Raw genomic sequence first — 19,973 nt, forward strand, 5'->3', positions numbered from 1 at the left:
TTGGCCTCTCGGGTATTTTGTCTTACTCTCTCCTTTTCACAAGGACATGGAGCCAAAGCTCTGCCATCCACAGGAGTGATCTTGCTCAGCCATCTCTTGGGAGTGCCAGAGGGGCAGCTGAAGTGCGGATGGTCTTGTTACACTTGGAATAGCTGGGGACTGAGGCCTTGATGGGAACCCAAAACTTCGAGGCAGGAATGGGAAAGAGAGGGGTTGGGAGATGCAGGGTCTGGCTGCATTAACATTGCTGCTGTGTACTGTACCTCTCACTGGGCTGTATCTGTAATTGCTGCTGTATTCTGTTTTTAATCACATCTTTGTTTTATTTGCATTCACTATTATTATGCATTATTACTGCAGCCTGAGATGTGAAAAGCCCTGGGCCTGGGGTTTATCTGTGTTGGGCTGGAAACTAGGCAACTGAAAGTGGTACTTAGCTAGATGTTGGGAGGTCATGATGGCCAGCAGGCAGCATGATTGCTGGTGACACAAATTAAGCTGGGAGTTTGCGCATATTGTAATTTTACTTCTGATACAGAGATTAACTGAGCAAGCTGTCTCTCTGTGCAAGTACACACCCAGTTCCCGGCAACACCCCTCATAGCTGTTATGCAGAATTCTCAAAAAAAAAAGGTCCCCTCCAAGTAGGACTCCTTGCTAGTAGACTAAACACGTCCTAATAGGCTGAACACGTCTACTAGTTCACTTTACCATAATGGAACCTCGCTTTATCTATTCCATTTTAGCGATGGAGGTTTTCAAAATAAAGTGAGTCTGTGCTCACTTTATTCATTACAGTGGCCGATTGAGAGGCACTTTGCCAGGCACAAATATGTCATCAGCCTTCTGACTGTCACAGGTTGCAAAAGAACATGCTCAGAGTCTGGGAGATAGCAACAGGAAAATCACAGCAGGCAATGGAATCCTGCTGAGCCCCAGGAGAGAGACAGAGAGAGATTGGGCAAGACAGTACACAGAACAGTTGTTACAGGGCTAAGGTTACAACTAAGTTTAGTTGCTTGTTTTTTTTTTGCGCTTATTATTTCATTAATTTAATTTTAAACATATTATAGTCAATGGTTCCAAACAGCATAGCAATCAAAGGCAAATTTTTAAAGCAATTTGGTCAGTTTTGTGCTACTTTGTGAACAGTACTTTTTTTTAAGGGGGTAGGGAAACGAGTGATGCAGTTAAGTGATTTGTGATTACTTGCGGGTAAGTAGTTACGTTTGAGACTTGGCTAGTGAAAAGCTGTCTTTGGTTGGTTCCATTAACTTATTGCGGATGTGACATCTTAGAGGCGCAGCCTTACCGATGTAAGCGAGAAAGACTTAATTATGCAGATAAGAGGAGCTACATTTACGACGTCTGATCTCAGGCACTAAAGTATCATTTCCTTCTTGCCAAGAAAAGCAAATGTAATAAAGTCTTACACAAATTGATGACATTGTTTAAAAGAAAGAAATGCTGACATTCAGCACAGCATGCTGATGCTTTAGCCAAACTGCTCCCAGCTCCGAGGATATAGTGCAGATGCATATACAGCATCAGAAAAAAATGCTTTAAATATACTTTGCAATTAACTTTCCACCATAATCCAAGAGGTTTCATCTTTTAGGATGCTTGTGGGCAATCACTCAGGGCATCAGAAATTCCAATAAATTCTCACATGCTGGAAGGAGATCCACTTTATACTACACACCCTTTCAATCCAGGAATTTCGCCCTCCTGCACCCACCCCCCGCACCGATAACAATCCTTCTCTCCTTCATAAATTCTGCAAATTTTCTGCAACTCTCTGGTACAGAGGGATCTGGGTGTCTTGGTACATGAATCTCAAAACGTTATTATGCAGGTACAGCAAGTGATTAGGAAATGTTTTCAAATGTTGTCATTTATTGCAAGCGGAGTGGAATATAGAAGTTGGGAAGTTTTACTGCAACCGTACAGGATATTAGTGAGGCCACATCTGGAGTACTGTGTGCAGTTTTGGTCTTCTTATTTGAAAGATATAATTGCATTAGCAGTTCAGAGAAGGTTCACTTGACTGATTCCTGGGATGAGGGAACTGCCTTATGAGGAAAGGTTGGGCAAATTGGGCCTGTATTCATTTGAGTTTAGGAAAATGAGAGGTGACGTTATTGAAACATACAAGATCCTCAAGCGACGTGCCAGGGTGCATACTGAGAGGATGCTTCCCCCTTGTAGGAGAGGCTAGAACTAGGGGACACAGCTTAAAAATAAGGGGCCCCCCATTTAAGAAAGAGATGAGGAGAAGTTTTTTCTGCCACAGGGTTGAGAGTCTGTGGAACTCTTCCCCAGAGAAGAGTCGAGGCAGGGTCATTGAATATTTTTTAAGGCAGAGGTAGATCGACTCCCTTGTTAGTCAAGGACCTAAGGTTATCAGGGATAGGTAGTGAGGCCACAATCAGATCAGCCATAATCTTATTGAATGGCAGAGCAGGCTCGAGGGACTGAATGGTCTACTCCTGCTCCAAATTCATATGTACGTACATGCGACATCAGGGGCAACTCTTTGGACTTCAGCAGTTCTTGACCCTGATAACCTTAACGGATTTGAAGGGGCTGAGTGTGATGTGTTCAAGTTTGCTGACAATGCAATGTTAGGTGGGAAAGTAAGCAGTGAAGAGGACCCCAAAAGGTTGCAGAGGGATATAGACAGGATGGGTGAGTGGGCAAGAACATAGCAGGTGGAATATAATGTGGCAAAGTGTGAAGTTATCCACTTTGGTCGGAAAAATGTGAAAAAAACCCAATTTTTTTTTTAAAATGGTGAGACTGGGAAATGTGCAGAGGCACCTGGGTGTCCTTGTGAATGAATCCTAGCAAGCGGTTAGGAAGGCGAATGGTATGTTACCTTTTGTTACAATGGGATTGGAGTATAAGAGTAAAACCATCTTACTGCAATTATACAGGCCATCGGTGAGGCCATGCCTGGACAGGAGAGTAGTGTGTGCAGTTCTGATCTCCTTACCCAAGGGAGGAGGGAGTGCAAGATTCACTAGACTTGTTCCTGGGATCAGGGGATTGTCTAAGAGGAGGGATTGAGTACATTAGGCCTATATTCCCTGGCGTTTAGAAGAATGAGAGATGATCCTATTGAAACATATAAAATTCTTAAGGGCTTGATGCTGAGAGGTTGTTTCTCCTGGCTGGTAAGCCAAGCAATTTAGGACTGAGATGAGGTGAAATTTCTTCACTCAGAGGGTTGTGAATCCTTGGAATTCTCTATCCCAGAGAGCTGCAGAGGCTCAGCTGGGGAGATCAATGGATTTTTGGGCACTAAAGGAATTAAGGAATATGGGGTTAGTGCGGGAAGGCGGAGTTGAGGTAAAGATCAGCTAATTGATAGCAGAGCGGGCTCGAAGGGCCAAATGGTTTACTCCTGCTCCTATTTCTTAGGTTATGTCCAGTTTGCAAGGGCAAACTGTTTTTTGATAGAACCAATGAGTTTGTTTGGTGTTTACAAGGTGTGGAGAATTGAACGGAATATGGACAACTTAGGTGAGAAATAGCAGGCCAGGTGTCAAGCAAATCTACTCATATTCAGGAGGGCTAACTGAAGATTGAACCCACACACCAGGCTGCCTGCACCACTGGCTATCCGAGATAAAGAAGAACACAGGAGAGGAAGCAGTCAGATCAGCTCCATCCTCCTCCATGTTCTGCAGTGCTGCCCCTTGAGCTGGCAATGCTGAAATACATCAGAAGAAATCAAAGCCGCAGCAGATGTTACAATCGATCCAAGCATGCTATATCGTATCCGAGCCCAACTTAGAAATCGCCATTGATTCCTTTGGGAGGCATCCCATTGTTCATCCCATTATACCATGCTGCCAGATAGTGCACCGAGGCAGCAGTGTCTGAGTCAACTGCTTCTTGGGAGCAACCCTGGTCAGGGGAGATTACTTATTCTAAAAAGGGAACATGAATTCGAACTGAGAGATGGTGAACAAGCTGGTGTATAGTTAACTATATACTGGGTATATGGAGGGGGCTTGACAGGGTAGATGTGGAGAAGATGTTTCCTTGTCAGGAATTTACAACTAGGGGGCACAGTTTGAAGATAAGGGGTCTCCGATTTAAGGCAGAGATGAGGAGAAATTTCTTCTCTCAGGCTGTCGTTAGTCTGTGGAATTCTCTTCCCCAGAGAGCAGTGGAGGCTGGGTCATTGAATATAATCAAGGCTGAATTAGTCAGATTTTTGATTGACAAGGGACCCAAGGGTTATTTTGCCGGGGGCGGGGGGTGCAATAAAGTACTGTTAATGCCACAATCAGATCAGCCATGATTTTATTGAATGGGGGCACAGGCCTGATGGGCTGAATGGCCTACTCCTGCTCCTATTCCTTACAGTCTTATGAACAGTGCCCCAAAATTCAGTGGGCCTGTACATTTCTAAGCCCTCTCTTAAACATATCTCAGCTGAAATTTGAGAAACAGTTCACTTTCCGTTGCTATTATGTTTGCGGTTTCCCCAGCCCAAAGACTTCCTGGAGCCTTCCAATCGAGAAGCCACACAAGGTCAGAGAATTTGTTTTAGCTGCTAACTCTAAATTTTACAGCAAACATCAAACAAAATGGCAGCTGAAGCAAGGGCTGTAAAGAAGTCTAACTTCTTCAGTTCAGTTACAGGAGAGTCACTGAGCCCTCAGCAAGGAACAAAGTTTGTTGTTTTTTTTAAAACGTTGCGTCTGTTCCCACAGATTCATTGCAATGGAGGAGGTAGGTACGGCTTCATTCCTTGAAGTCAGCTACTATTTCGACAAAACCAGTTTTATCTATCAACAAAATCTATTGGGATTTGGTCCACTTAACTACCATGAAGAGAAACGCCTGCCCCTGAACAGATTCTGGCCGAGAGGAATGATGGGAAAGGGAGCCATTTTGAATTGAAACCCAATCTCCAAGCTTACCTCAGGATACAAGAGTGAGACAATGGCTACCTCTGTTTAAAAGACAACACCTCTCCCACAATCACACCAGCGAGTGGATGTTTCTGTGCCAACAATCAATCAGGCACATAAAAGACAGGCAGCAGTCCCTGTTCTTCATGTTGGGAGTGCCTTACACTGCAGTAAAATCCAACCGTTAACAACACATTCTCTTTGTCATTGGTATACTTGCAACAAAATCAATGCACTGTACCTATAAAGGATATAGATCCAACCCATAGGCTCATGATTTTTCTACGGTCGAGCCAAGTTACCATAACCAAACTTAGAAAAGTCAACGAGAGTCTCCCAGCAAACATAATCAATGCCATGAAGAAACCTGGAATAATTAAACTACATGATCTAGCAGTGCCATTCAGAGAACATTTAAAGTATTTTCCTAAACACAGCATTAGCTCAAAGGCTTTGGTCTATCAGAGAATATCATGAGGGCTGCTGTGATGCTAAGTTTCACGCAATTTGGCACTTTGTGGAATCTGTGTGGCACATCACGACTGCACTGCTGAACCCTCTTCGACAGAGGGGCAAGGCATTAACTCATTAGTATAAAGAATGCCACTGTCAGACATCTTTGAGAAAGACCAGCTGCAGTCTCAAGTGCCAGATGACCCTGTGGTATCACTATTGCCGAGAGAAAAAAAAAATCATTGATCGGCAAGTTGTGGCACTGCCAATTTATGATGGTATATGGCAGTGCAGTCCACTGCTATATAAATATACAAACGGACCCTCAGAATCAAATGTGATTGAACAGAATATGCAACTGGATATTAAGGGAAAAAGAAGTCTGGCAACTAAAAGGAAACTAATAGTAAATAGCATTGAGAGACGCAGACACATTGCAGTTAAATAGCCAAAAGGTACATGCAAATTAGGAGCAGCAGGCCATTTGGCCCCTCAAGCCTGCTCCACCATTCAATACGATTGTGGCCTCAACGCCACTATCCTGCCTACCCCGATACCCTTTGATTCCCTCGTTAGTCAAGCGTCCGTCCGTCTATCTATCTATCCCTGCCTTAAAAATATTCAATAACCCTGCCTCTATCACCCTCTGGGGAAGAGTCCCACAGACTCAGGGCCCTCTGAGGAAAAGGCATCTCATCTCCATCTTGAATGGGAGACGCCTTATTTTGAAATCAGTCCCTCAGTTCTAGTCTCTCCCACAAGGGGAAACATCCTTTCAGCATCCACTCTGTCAAGCCCCCTCAGGATCTTGTGTGTTTCAATAAGATCACCTCTCATTCTTCGAAACTCCAATGGCAATGGATATAGGTCCAGCATGTCCAACCTCTCCTCAAGACAACCCCCCACCCCAGGAATCAGTCAAGTGAACCTTCTCTGAACTGCTTCTAACACATTATATCCTTTCTTAAATAAGGAGACCAAAACTGTACACATGTGGTCTCACCAATGCCCTGTACAATTGCAGCAAAACATCTCTACTTTTATATTCCATTCCACTTGCAATAAACGACAACTTTGCCTTCCACTGTACCTACACACTAACTTTGTGATTCACGTGCCAGGACACCCAGGTCATTCTGTACTGCAGAGTTCTGCAATCTCTCTCCACTTAAATAATGTGTAAATTGCATGTAAAGATGGTCAAATGAACAAGGTATAATGGACTGCTGGTATCCATAGGACCTTAGCAAGCGACAATGTTTAAAAAAGGAAAAATAAATATTTGAGTTAGCTTAATTACATAGATAAATAGAAAACAACCTCTTTTGAGGTCCATGAAAGGGGTCCAGATGCAGTCAGTTGGGTTTCCAGTAGCAACTATTGCCAGACTCAATCAAAACGGTACACAGTGACATAAGTATAACTGAGTGTGCAGTATCTCAGAAATGTTCTTTCCTAAAAGTGCTGAATGGAGATCAACTTGTTTTCTCTAGAAAATCAATATTTTATTTTCTGCTAAAGTTTCCTCATGACACCCCCCCAGCAGGGTTTAAAATAGAATGAATCTGCCTTATTTCATATGTTCAAATTGCAAACAACAGTATTTCACTACATTTTATGCACAAGATGCCTTGTCCCATGGTACAACGTGGTACAATTCAGTGCAATACTCCAGTGTTTTCTAGTGAGGTGAAATTTTCATTGGTTTGTCATGTCTAGAGGAAGCAACACTAATCAGTAACTTGTCTTTTTTTCCCTTCTCCTGCTGGGAGACTTGTCTTCACCCATTGGGCGATTCACTGGTGTGCTGAATGCACTCGGATGATTTTGAACAGCTGCCGACTGCCTGGGTGCGTTGAGATCCCTTGAAGGATGGACAGTCATGTATACGAGGAGTTTCACCACAGCCCCACTTCCTCTAATTAATGGGATCACTGTTAAAATGGAGAGCTTGGTTTAGTAGAGGGATACTCAAGGACTTTAGTCTGAGGTCCTTATTATTGCAATAGCTCAGGGCAGCTCAGACCAGGCAATAGTCTGTCCAATTCGAAGTGAAAGAATGGGATTCCTATCTGTCTATAGAAATAGCATTTTTGTTGTGCCTTTTACAGCTTTAGGGCATTGCAATGATGTGTTAATGGGTCGCTTTTGAAATGCAGTTGCTGTTATGTTGGCAAACTTGCCAGCCAATATGCACTCAGAATGGCCCCACAAGCAGCAGATGAAAGAATGATCAATTAATAGAGACAGAAAATGCTGGAACTGAGAGCAAGGGAGAGGCAGAGTTAATGTTTCAGGTCTGTGACCTTTCAGCAGAACAGAGTGACTGGAGTATGAGGAAGGCTTAGAAAGACTTTGGTATCATCAATCTTGAAATGAGGTGAATGGGAGGGATCTTCGTAGAAGTGCAGAAACATAAGAAAGAGGAGGAATAGGCCTCATGGCCCCCTCATGCTGTTCTGCCATTCAATGGCTGATCTTGTACATCAAATTCACCTTCCTGCACTATCCCCACATCCCTCGATTGCCCTAGTGCCCAACAATCTACCAATCGGAGTCTTCAATATGCTCAACAACTGAGCATCCACAATCCTCTGGGTGAGAGAATTCCAAAGATTCACAACTCTTTGAGTGAAGACGTTTCTCCTCATCTCAGTCCTAAATGACTGACCCCTTATTCTGAGACTGTGCCCCCATGTTCTAGGTTCCCCAGGCAGGGGAAAACATCCTCCTAGCATTTACCCTTTCCAGGCCTCTAAGAATTTTATCTGTGCTCTGGATTAGAAAAGGTCAAGCCTGAGCACTGTTTCAAGTTGCACAATGACAGCAGAGCCAGGCAACACAGGCACAAACTAGGACAAACACATTGTTGTAAACAGAGTGTTGCAGCTGACACAAAGAAGTTCAGATGAGATCAAAGGATTCTTTCAATGACAAAGTTAGTCACGTGCTTATAATCGTGGAGTTATACTGAAGGTACTTGACATGGCGCAAGGCCAGAAGTGGAACCACTGCCTCTCGATGCACAGATCTTGTTCAGCTGGCTGCAACTCGAACATAAATCTGACAGCTTCACTCGACCTGGTTTGCCAGGAAGGCCCAGTTAAAAAGGCGAGACATCCCTGTTGGTCTCTCTTCAGGTGGCAGCCAGCTGCCCAAGACCCAGGCATCAGCAACTGGCAGTGCTGGCATAGATCACACATGGTCTAAAAGCAGCTTTGAGGAGGAGTCTTGTGTCATTTGCAGCCTGGCCACACAAGATGACAGTTTGCGATAATAAACAGACATACTGAGCAGAACGACATGGTGCAACCTGCAATTGTCTGAGTGAGCTACACAATAACTGTTCTTGGGCTGAACAACACACTGGAGAAATCTTTCTTCCCCCACCCCCATCATGAATAATGAAGTGGATTTGAAGGAGCTGTAAACTGCACATCACCAGTTGCAGTTTAGTATCACGCATATAATCTTGGTGTTCATCTTCACACAAGATGTACCAGAAAACAATTTTGCTTTGAACAGTTAATTCTTACAACAGAATATTGTCAACTTACTAAAAGAACGCAACATACCAGAACACACAATCACCATCTGAACACCACAATAGTTTCTTGGCTTGCTTAGGACACACATGGTAGCTGATTTTGTTAAAAACAAAAAAAAAAGTACTTCCTCCAGCACCTGTTAACCATTTCCCCTCTGCAAGTAATCCTGCTTCAAGGGCAAAAGCTCATTTGGACTAGTGCAGCACAAAAAGCCACTGTTAATGAGGACTACAGGTTACGATTGGAAGGTAGTGAATATGGTCCTCAATTTAAAAAAGGCACCAGGGAATGATAAAGCAATTAGTCTAATATTGACAGGAGGGGGAATATGTAATAGTATATTAGATACTATTAACCTTTATTGAAAGCATGGATGTTCACAATTGGGGGCAGAAGTCTGCCTGGTATGCCATGGAGAGTGGCTCAGGAATTTTGTACATTACTTACTTCATGGATTTGTTGGCTTACTATTGGTGTGTTACTGTACAGCGCTAAAAACATTTTCTACAGCAATGACACTCTTGGAAAATGGGGGGAGGGGTCCCCAATGAGCATGGCCCTCCCTGCCGGCGCACTGATACCTGCGGTGGGGGGGGCATTCTGAAAGATGAGGCAGTGTGGTGTTATAAGCAATGCTCACACTTGATAACCCTGCTGGATCCTTCAGAGAGGGTAAATAAGTTTGCACCCAAGAACCATCCAGTGGTTAAAACCTACATGGATTTTCATAAGGCAGTTCATTGAAAGGTCTGAGAAGTTCATATAAAAAGGACGAAAGCTCACAAAATTAATAGCAAATAGCAAGCTGTACCGAAAACTGGCAGAGCTCAAAGTGGCGACAAGTGAAAAGAAAGGCAGACTTGCATTTATATTGTGCTTTTCATGACCACCGGGCGTCTCAAAGTGCTTTACAGCCAATCAAGTACTTTTGAAGTGGAGCCACTGCTGTAATGTAGGAAACACGGCAGCTAACATGCGCACAGCAAGCTCCCACAAGCAGCAACATGATAATGACCAGATAATCTGTTGTTTTTTGTGATGTTGATTGAGGGATAAATATTGGCCAGGACAGCAGGGAGAACTCCCCTGCTCTTCTTCAAAATAGTACCATGGGATCTTTTACATCCACCTAAGAGGACAAACAGTTTAACATCTCACTTGAAAGACAGCGCCTCTGACAGTACAGCACTCCCTTGGTACTGCACTGGAGCGTCAGCCTTGATTTTTGTGCTCAAGGAGTGGGACTTGAACCCAGGACCTTGCAATTCAGAAGCAAGTGCACTACTAACCGAGCCACAGTTGACAGTGCAAGAAAACCAGAGATTGGTGGAGTTCACAAGGATCTGATCTGGGTGACCTGCCATTTAGTACATTTATAAATAATACTGGAGAGGATACTTGGTTTGTATGCATCATAAAATCTGGAAATGACTGCAAGCTATGCTGGCCAGCTGGCAGGGTAAGGGAGACTGATACTATTCAAGATAGATTTTAATATGAATATAAAATTATTCAGACCAGAACCAAAAATATGACACGCAATGATAAATGGTTGCCTATTCCTAAACATGGAAAAGGATTTGCATGTGATTATCAACCTTTACAAAGCACTGACAAGTGTGAAACTGTTGTCATGTTGCTGAGCAAGTGCTGGGGATGCATCATAAGAGCTTCTGAATTAGTCAGAATAGGTTTGTTTAACCCTGTGCAACTCACTAAATTGAACAAAACATAAATCAAAATACTGTAGATGCCAGAAATTGGAAATAAACATCAAAAAATGCTGTCAACACTCAGGTCAAGCAACATCTTAGGGGAAAGGGAGGGAAAGAGAGGGAGAGGGAGAAACTGAAGGTTAACGTTTCAAGTCTACAATCTTTCTCTCTCCATCTACGGAGTCATTTGCAGCACATTTTGCCTGTCATGCAGTTGGAGGCAATTTACCCACAAAAAGACACTGATGTACTGGATAGGTCCAGAGCCAAATGATCAGGACATTTCTAGCACTCATACCACACATTTAATATTTGAGAGCCATTGTTTGCTGAGCATTAGCACAAAAAGCAGAGTGGTTAAGAAGGCCATGTGGAAAGAGGTGGCGGTGCAGCTCTAACACTGCACACTGGCCGCTGTATAACTGTGCTAATTGCATTTTGGCACACCACCAATCAACTTCTAGTGAACTTTCCTGTCTGTTCTTAATGGGCGAAACTTGTGATAGCAGGACACCTGCAATCAGCACTTGTGTGTGTGGTCCTTTAAATAAGTCCAGAGAGAGAGGTCAATCTCCCCTACTAAACAGTAACGCGAGAATGAAACGTATCTGCAGCTTTCCCCCTCACAATGCTGAAACATTCAAGTGGCAGAGTATTCAAAAGATTCTCCTTTCACGGCACTTTTTCAGATAGGGTAGAAGGGATGGAGACAGAAATTCCACCTCTCTTTTTGCAAGTTTTACCAATATTTAATCTTTCATGGGAGGTGAATAATTAAGTTCTGGACAACACAACTGAATTTTGTGGGATTCATGAAAGGGATGTGGTATATATATAAAATACATGTGTGTGTGTGTGTGCACGTGTATATACAATATATATTATAAAACTAAAGGGAAAGGATCTGAATAACTACTGCTAATCCTAAATTATAATTACAAGGATTACTGGCAATAACTTTAGACAAGAACACAAATGCAGTCACATAATTCTTCCAAGTTGTAACCACACATCCTCTCTAAACGAGCCAATGCTTATTATGGTGAATTATATCCTAACATAGCAATTCAACACACAAAATTAGTACAAGCACACTTAAATTCATGCACTTCATGGTTCTAAAACAAATAGTTAATGTGTAAAATCATGAAGTTAAACTAGGGGATGGCTCCCATCAGTTATACCGCATCACTCTCTTCGACTAATCCACAGAATTGTGTCGCCCCCTTCACAGCTGACAGAAATATTCACAGGTCATTAGCCAGGGGTGACTCAATCAACATTTCCAAAAGGAATAACGGTGAAGAGCAGTTGAATTCAGTGTCGCTATGTTGTTGCAGCAATGCTCCACAAACATCAAAAACACTGAGATGTTCTAATAAACGCAAGCTTCTCATGAATAACAAACAAATGGGCTCGGGGGCAAGGGATCCTTTGGAACTGGCACAACCCGTCAACCAAGTAAATTAAAGGTAGCCAGATTTTTGTGCTGCTGCATTCACAAGAATTTAGTGCCTTTTATTGAAATGAATTTTAATCAGGAGTTGGTTGAATTATTCAGAACGACTCAAAATTCCATTGCAGTCAGCCTCACGTATTCATGTGTCACATGGGAAGAGGTGAACCAATATCTTTAAGGCTGTTGTTAAACTCCATGAAACAGGAATCGTTCCACATTTTATCCTATTAAATTGATGCGAGTTAGTATTTACAGATCAAAGTTTTATTCTTTACACTCAATTTTAACCTTTCACAGCAGAAGTTTTGCCATTTCAGGCACATCAGTCCAAGTTAAAAGCCATAAATTTCCTCAGAATTGTAGTATTGTCTGACTTCAGATATTTCACATCGTTTTTTTTGCTGCACAGGGATAGAAACTTAGACTATTAGCTGATCTCATGATCACAAGTAGTCTGCAGCACAGATGCTCAGCTACTCAGATGGACTTCTGTCCTCTCACAGATTGTTTCCCCTCGTGGAATAGAAGTTGGCAAATCCAGATACTTAGAGCAGCTTGCCCAGAGGCAATTTTGGGTGCTTTAAAGTTTCTGGTTTATTGTCTGGAAAAACCTAGCAAGACTTTTTAAACAGAAAAAAATAAAATGGTTGGTACCTGCAACGCAGGGAAACATTGAAATGTGATTGCAGAAGAGTCCAACAAGGGAGAATCCAATCATCGCTCCTTGATGTTCAATAGCATTACCATCACCGAATCCCCCACTATCAACATCCTGGGGGTTATCATTGACCAGAACCTGAACTGGACTAGCCATATAAATACTGTGGCTACAAGAGCAGTTCAGAGGCTAGGAATTCTATGGAGAGTAACTCACCTCCTGATTCCCCAAAGCCTGTCCACCATCTAGAAGGCACAAGTCAGGAGTGTAATGGAATACTCTCCACTTACCTGGATGAGTGCAGCTTCAACAACACTCGAAGCTGGACACCATCCAGGACAAAGCAGTCCACTTGAGTGACACCCCATTCACAAACATTCACTCCCTCCACCACCTACACACAGCCGGAGCAGTGTGTACCATCTACAAGATGCACAGCAACAACTCACCAAAACTTCTTAGGCAGCACCTTCCAAACCCTCGACCACTACCACCTAGAAGGACAAGGGCAGCAGGTACATGGGAACACCACTACCTGGAAGTTCCCCTCCAAGCCCACGCACCATCCTGACTTGGAACTATATCTCCATTCCTTCACTGTCACTGGGTCAAAATGCTGGAACTCCCTCCCTAACAGCACTGTGGGTGTACCTACACCACATGGACTGCAGCGGTTCAAAAAGGCAGCTCACCACTACCTCAAGGGCAATTAGGGATGGGCAATAAATGCTGGCCCAGCCAGCAACACCCACATCCCGTAAACGAATAAAAAATATATAAATATAAAATGTCACTAACAAATCTAAGAGAAATCAGCAGAAAATTCTTTACCTAAAGAGTAATTAGAAAGTGGAACTTGCTACCACAAGAAGTGGTTGCAGTGAATGGCACACATGTAGTTCAGGGGAAGCTAGAGAAACATAAGGGAGAAAGGGATAGAAGGTTATGCTGGTGGGTCAGATGAAGTAGATTAGGAGGGGGCATGTGGGAAGCATAATTTAAGGCCACAAAACCCAACTGTTAAGCAAAGAGGGCTTCAGATCAATTATAGCTTAATTGTTTGGTGAAGAAGCTGCACAAATTGAAAAGTATTTGTAAAGTTTCAGGCAGATCAGAAGCATGTGGCATTTCAAGATTACATTTTAGTGCGGATGTCTGGGGTGTAATATCTGCGCACAATTGATGTACTAGATGAAAATGACGCATATACGGTATGACTACATGCATTTCTAGTCTGTTGCGTTTCTAGCATTACACCTCATACCTCTTGTCAAATTTCCTATTAAGAAGAAAAATCAGGAACTAAACATATTAATGCCAACAGCAAACAGGAACGATAACCTAAGTAGTACAAAACAACTACTCATTAAAAGCAAATGCAAATCAGCAATTGCAACCCATAAGAGAAAAAGGTCATAAAATAAGGTGTGCATCATCAAGGGTTAAAAATACATTTAAGAAAACCGCAGAACTTATTTTTGTGTATAAAAAGTGTCAAAGGGCATTTTCCTTTCAAGGCCTCTGCAAGGAGCTTGGGTTTGACTTCATATTCTTCCTAGAGCTATCACTCTCAGGTTAATACAATTACAACTCCCAGCAAATCCCACAGTTTGAGATGATGCACACTGAATAAAACTCCCTGCCTGCAATGTTTCATGGGCTTGTTGGAGAGAGAGAGAGAGACACACACACGACTGGTCATTCACAGAGCATGTTAATACTTGCTATTTATATCCCTGGCTTCTGATAGAGAATTACTGAATTAAAGCCCCCAAGGTAACCATTTGCTTTTGGTAAAGGATAAATTGTTCAAGAGTTTTTTGTTACTATACTCAAGACCTTGTTTAACAGGTTACATTGTGGCAAACGAAACATTACACAATACCCCATTTCCAATTGGAATCGTTTTGTTATAGTGTATTCAAAATAGTTACAATAGTTGCTTTAATTTTAGACTGAACAGAGCATGAAAGCAAACATCAATAAATACGTTATATAAATGTATCTGCAGTAGGGAAGGATAATACTCAAGTTCCAGGAAGCAAACAAAAAACATTTGCTTCACTGTCTCCAGAAGGTCTTTTCCAAAGCTAAACGGGAGTTGCGCACCGGCCACCTTTTAAAAATGTTACGGTCGAAGAGCAGGAAACGAGGGGCTAATGGTTTCGATGGAATTGTGGAGCAAGAAATGACAATTTAGCCCTTCAAAGTCCACATTGACTCAACTGCACTCATGTCATCGCCTATAGGAGTTTTACCTTCCTTCCCTCCCTTCAGGCTAAAATCCTGTATTGTTCATCCTTGCCTTATTTGGCATAACATGTCTCAGTGGTTAGTCGATTTATGGCTATCGACAGCAAATCTTAGTCGCCTTCCTCCCCAACCAGAGATTCGCCCAGCTCCATAAGTAATGACCGGTCCCAAACAGCAGGGCTGAGAGAGGCAGAATTGGGTTAAATAATACACAACTGCCAATTATATCGAATATTTTGAATGCAATTGGGTCACAACACGATTAGGTCATTTATATTATACTCATTTGTGAAACTTGAACTGTTTAAAACACTGATGTTGTAGAACAAGGTGACGCCCACTGTCACAGGGAGGGCCGCTTTCTGCCGATCGGATCTTATCTCACTTACCGACTCCATTGCTCCACTGATCACTGCCTGAACCCCCAACCTTTCCTCCGTTTTCATTCACTCTTTTCCGGACTTTCCCCTCTTCTCCTCCGTCCACATCCCACTGCTTCCGCTCCGCGCCCGCTAACCAACGAGCCGAGCCCAGCGACGGCAGGAAGATGGGCAGCAGCTCGCAGCGCCGGGGCAGCGCCCAGGGTCCGCTAGCGCCGCCTGCAGGCCCCGACATCCTGAAGGCGCCAGCTCTGCTCTGCTTCACTGCAAGAGGCTGGAAAGCTGCAAGTGGGGCAGGGGGCAGAAAACGCTGGAAATCCACATTGTGCAGGAGCAGGCTATTGAGTTGGATGATCAGCCATGATCATAATGAATGGTGGAGCAGGCTCGAAGGGCCGAATGGCCTACTCCTGCTCCTAGTTTCTATGTTTCTTTGCGAAAGCCCTCCGTTCCATCTGCGAGCATGACCACTGCCCTCCTCCCGCCACCCCAAGTTTCCGTTCACCTGTCATTTTGATTCTCCACCTTGCTCCTGCTCCGATTCTTGTTGCCGTTGGCATCCCTCCGAACTGTTACTAGAAGTTCGTCGTGAGCTTGGGGAACAACTTTTGATTAGGTACTCCACAGCCGAGCCTTCTAAACTCATCGAGTTCCACAATTTCGGATTGGAGCCCCTGCCCCAATTTTATTTCCTGTTTTTTGTTTTTAGATGAGAGCTAGTCATTAATCTGCCATTTACACCTCCTCTAGACACATCCTTTGTTTCTTTATTTGTCCCTTTATCGGTCCATTTTGTATTGCACCATTAAGTCGTTTGTCATTTAAGTATCCGGCCACTTTTGTTCTTTCCTCCCCTCCCCCCATTTCCCTGCCTCTGTACTTCCTTAAGACTCATTACCTCTCTGACTTTTCCCAATTCTAACAAAAGCTCAACAATCTGAAATGTTAACTGTTTCTCACACCGCAGATGCTGCCACATCTGCTGAGTATTTACCATAAGATGTAGGAGCAGAAGTAGGTCATTTAGCCTGTTGAGTCTGCTCTGGCATTCAATGAGATCATGGCTGATCTGATAATCCTCAATTTCACTTTCCTGCATTTTCCTCATAACCTTTGATTCCCTTACTGATTAAAATCCTGTCTATCTCAGCCTTGAATAAACTCAATGACCCAGCTCCTACAGTCCACTGCAGTAAAGAATTCAACAGATTAACAACTCTCTGAGAGAAGAAATTCATTCTCATCTCTGTCTTAAATGGGTGACCCATTACTCTGAAATTCTGCCCTTCAGTCCTAGACTCTCCTACAAGGGGAAACAACCTTTCAGCATCTACCCTGTCAAGCCCCCTAATAATCTTATATGTTTCAATAAGGTCGCCTCTCATTCTTTTAAACTCCAATGAGTACAGACCCAACCGACTCAACCTCTCCTCATAAGAAAATCCCTCCATACCTGGGGTCAATCTAGTGAACCTTCTCTGGACTGCCTCCAATGCCAGTAGATCTTTCCTTAGATAAGGGGACCAAAACTGTTCACAGTATTCTCGGTATGGTCTAACTTGTGCCTTGCATATATTTAGCAATCTTTCACTATTTTTATGCTCCATTCCCCCATTTCCTTTGAAATAAAGGCCAGCATTCCATTTGCCTCCCCTATTACCTGCTGAACTTGTATACTAGCTTTTTGTGATTCACGCATGAGGACCCCCAAATCCCTCTGTGCTGCAGCTTTCTGCAGTCCTTCTCCATTTAAATAATATTCAGCTCCTCCATTCTTCCTGCCAAAGTGCATAACCTCACATTTTCCCACATTATATTCCATCTGCCAAGTTTTTGCCCACTCACTTAACCTGTCTATATCCCTCTGTAGACTCTTTGTGTCATCCTCACCAATTGCCTTCCCACCTATTTTTGTGTCATCTGCAAACTTGGCCATTGTACATTCACTTCCCTCATCTAAGTCATTAACATATATTGTAAATAATTGTGGCCCCAGTACTGATCCCTGTGGCACTCCACTAGTTACAGGTTGCCACCCGGAAAATTCCCCCCTTATCCCAACTCTGTCTTCTATTAGTTAGCCAATGCTCTTTCCATGCTAATATACTACCCCCAACACCATGGGTTCTTAGCTTATTAAGTAGCCTTATGTGCAGTACCTTATCAAATGCCTTTTGGAAATCTAAATATATTACATCTACTGGTTCCCCTTTATCTATTCTGCTTGTTACCTCCTCAAAAAATTCTAATAAATTTGTCAGGCATGATTTCCCCTTCATGAAGCCATGCTGACTCTGCTCGATTATATTATGCATTTCTAAATGCTTTGCTATTACATCCTTTATAATAGACTCTAACGTTTTCCCAATGACAGATGTTAAGCTAACTGGGAAATAGTTACCTGTTTTTTGACTCCTTCCCTTTTTGAATAATGGTGTTACATTGACAGTTTTCCAATCCTCTGGGACTTTTCCAGAATCTAAGGATTCTTGGAAGGTTACTACCAGTGCATCCACTATCTCTGTAGCTACTTCCATTATTATCCTAGGATGCGGCCCATCAGGTCCAGGGGACTTATCGGCCTTTAGCCCCATTAGTTTCCCTAGTACTTTTTCTCTAGTGATAGTTATTGTATTTATTTCCTCCCCCACTTTTGCCCTATATTTAGTTTTTTTGGAATGCTATTAGTGTCTTCTACCTTGAAGACTGATGCAAAGTATTTATTCAACCCCTCTGCCATTTCCTGGCTCCCCGTTATGATTTCCCTAGCCTCATTCTCTAAGGGGCCCATATTCACTTTGGCATCTCTCTTCCTTTTTATATATTTAAAGAAGCTCTTACTGTTCATTTTTATATTACTTGCTAGTTTACCCTCAAAGTTTATTTTCTCCATCTTTATTATTTTTTGGTCATTTTTATTGGTTTTTAAAAGTTTCCCAATCCTCTGGCTTACCACTAATCTTTGCCACATTGTATGTTTTTTCTTTCAATTTGATACTATCCTTAACTTCCTTGGTTAGCCATGGTTGGTTTATCCCCTTCCTAGAATTCTCCATCCTCACTGGGATATATCTTTGTTGTGAGTCATGAACTATTTTCTTAAATGTCTGCAATTGTTCATCAACTGTCTTTTCTGCTAAACTCTTTCCCAGTCCACTTCAGTCAACTCTGCCCTCATTCCTTTACAATTACCCTTAATTAAGTTTAGCGCAGTTGTTTCTGATCCAAGTTTCTCACTCTCAAACTAAATGCTAAATTCTACCATGTCACGGTCACTATTTCCTAGGGGATGTTTTACTCTGAGATCATTTATTAAACCTGCCCCAATACACATTACCAGATCCAAAATAGCCCGATCCCTAGTTGGATCCACAACATATTGTTCTGGGAAACTGTCCCAAATACACTCTATGAATTCTTGCTCATGACTAGCTCTGCCAATTTGATTTTCCCAATCTACATGTAGATTAAAGTCACCCATGATTAATGTCCTGCCTTTTTTACATGCCCTCATTATCTCCTGATTTATTCTCTGTCCTGCAGCATAGCTACTGTTAGGGGGCCTATAGACTACTCCCACCAGTGTCTTCTTCCCCTCGTTATTTCTACCTCCACCCATATGGATTCTACATCTTCCAATCCAAAATAATTTTTTGCTATTGTGCTTATTCCATCTTGTACTAACAAAGTTACCCCACAACCCTTTCCTTCCTGCCTGTCTTTTCAAAAAGTCACATACCCCTGAATATTTAGTTTCCAGCTTTGATCTCCTTGTAAATATGTCTTCGTAATGGCGATAAGATCATACCCATTAACCTCTATTTGTGCCATTAATTCATTTATCTGGTTCTGAATACTATGTGCAAGTAAAGATCCATTAATTTTGCTTTTTTACCATTTTTTCCCCCCTTCGACCTGATTTACTGCTGTTTTTTAATGTTTGTACACTCTGTCCTTTCCTGTCACACTCTGAGCATCATTACCTAAATAGCTGCCCTGCAATGCTGCCATATCCTTTTGCTTTGCAAGCCTACCTGCAGAGCCCTCCCCACCTCCGTGTAGTTTAAAGCCCTCTCTACAGCCCAGTTATTCAATCCGCTAGGACGTTGGCCCCAGCATGGTTCAAGCGAAGCCCATCCCACCGAACAGCTCCCTTCCACCCAACTTTGTTTTTTATTCATTCACGGGATGTGGGCTTCACTGGCTGAGCCAGCATTTATTGCCCACCCCTAGTTGCCCTTGAGAAGGTGGTGGTGAGCTGCCTTCTTGAACCACTGCAGTCCATGTGGTGTAGGTGCACCCACAGTGCTATTAGGAGGGAGTTCCAGGGCTTTGACCCAGCGACAGTGAAGGAACAGCGATATATTTCCAAGTCAGGATGGTGAGTGACTTGGAGGGGAACTTCCAGGTGGTGGTGTTCCCATCTATCTGCCGCCCTTGTCCTTCTAGATGGTAGTGGTCGTGGATTTGGAAGATGCTATCTAAGGAGCGTTGGTGAAGTCCTGCAATGCATCTTGTAGATGGTACATACTGCTGCCACTGTGCGTCGGTGGCGGAGGGAGTGAATGTTTGAGGATGG

The 19,973-nt window shown here is 42.9% G+C and overlaps 1 protein-coding gene across 2 annotated transcripts in view; it reads right to left on the minus strand.

Moving 5' to 3' along the window:
• Positions 1–15,561, minus strand: part of LOC144672663 (5'-AMP-activated protein kinase subunit gamma-1) — a 49,999-nt gene extending 34,438 nt beyond the window's left edge. Inside the window, exon 1 of one of the 2 annotated variants that reach the window (XM_078534539.1) lies at positions 15,404–15,561. Coding sequence is in view for 1 of the 2 variants with exons in the window: in XM_078534538.1 (XP_078390664.1) it covers positions 15,404–15,460 (57 nt within the window). In the remaining variant the exon portion in view is untranslated. The remainder of the gene's footprint in view (positions 1–15,403) is intronic. The other variant, XM_078534538.1, reaches the window with a different exon arrangement.
• Positions 15,562–19,973: the final 4,412 nt, after the last annotated feature.

This window comes from Cetorhinus maximus, chromosome X (assembly GCF_964194155.1).
Source record: "Cetorhinus maximus chromosome X, sCetMax3.hap1.1, whole genome shotgun sequence".
NCBI classification, from domain to species: domain Eukaryota; kingdom Metazoa; phylum Chordata; class Chondrichthyes; order Lamniformes; family Cetorhinidae; genus Cetorhinus; species Cetorhinus maximus.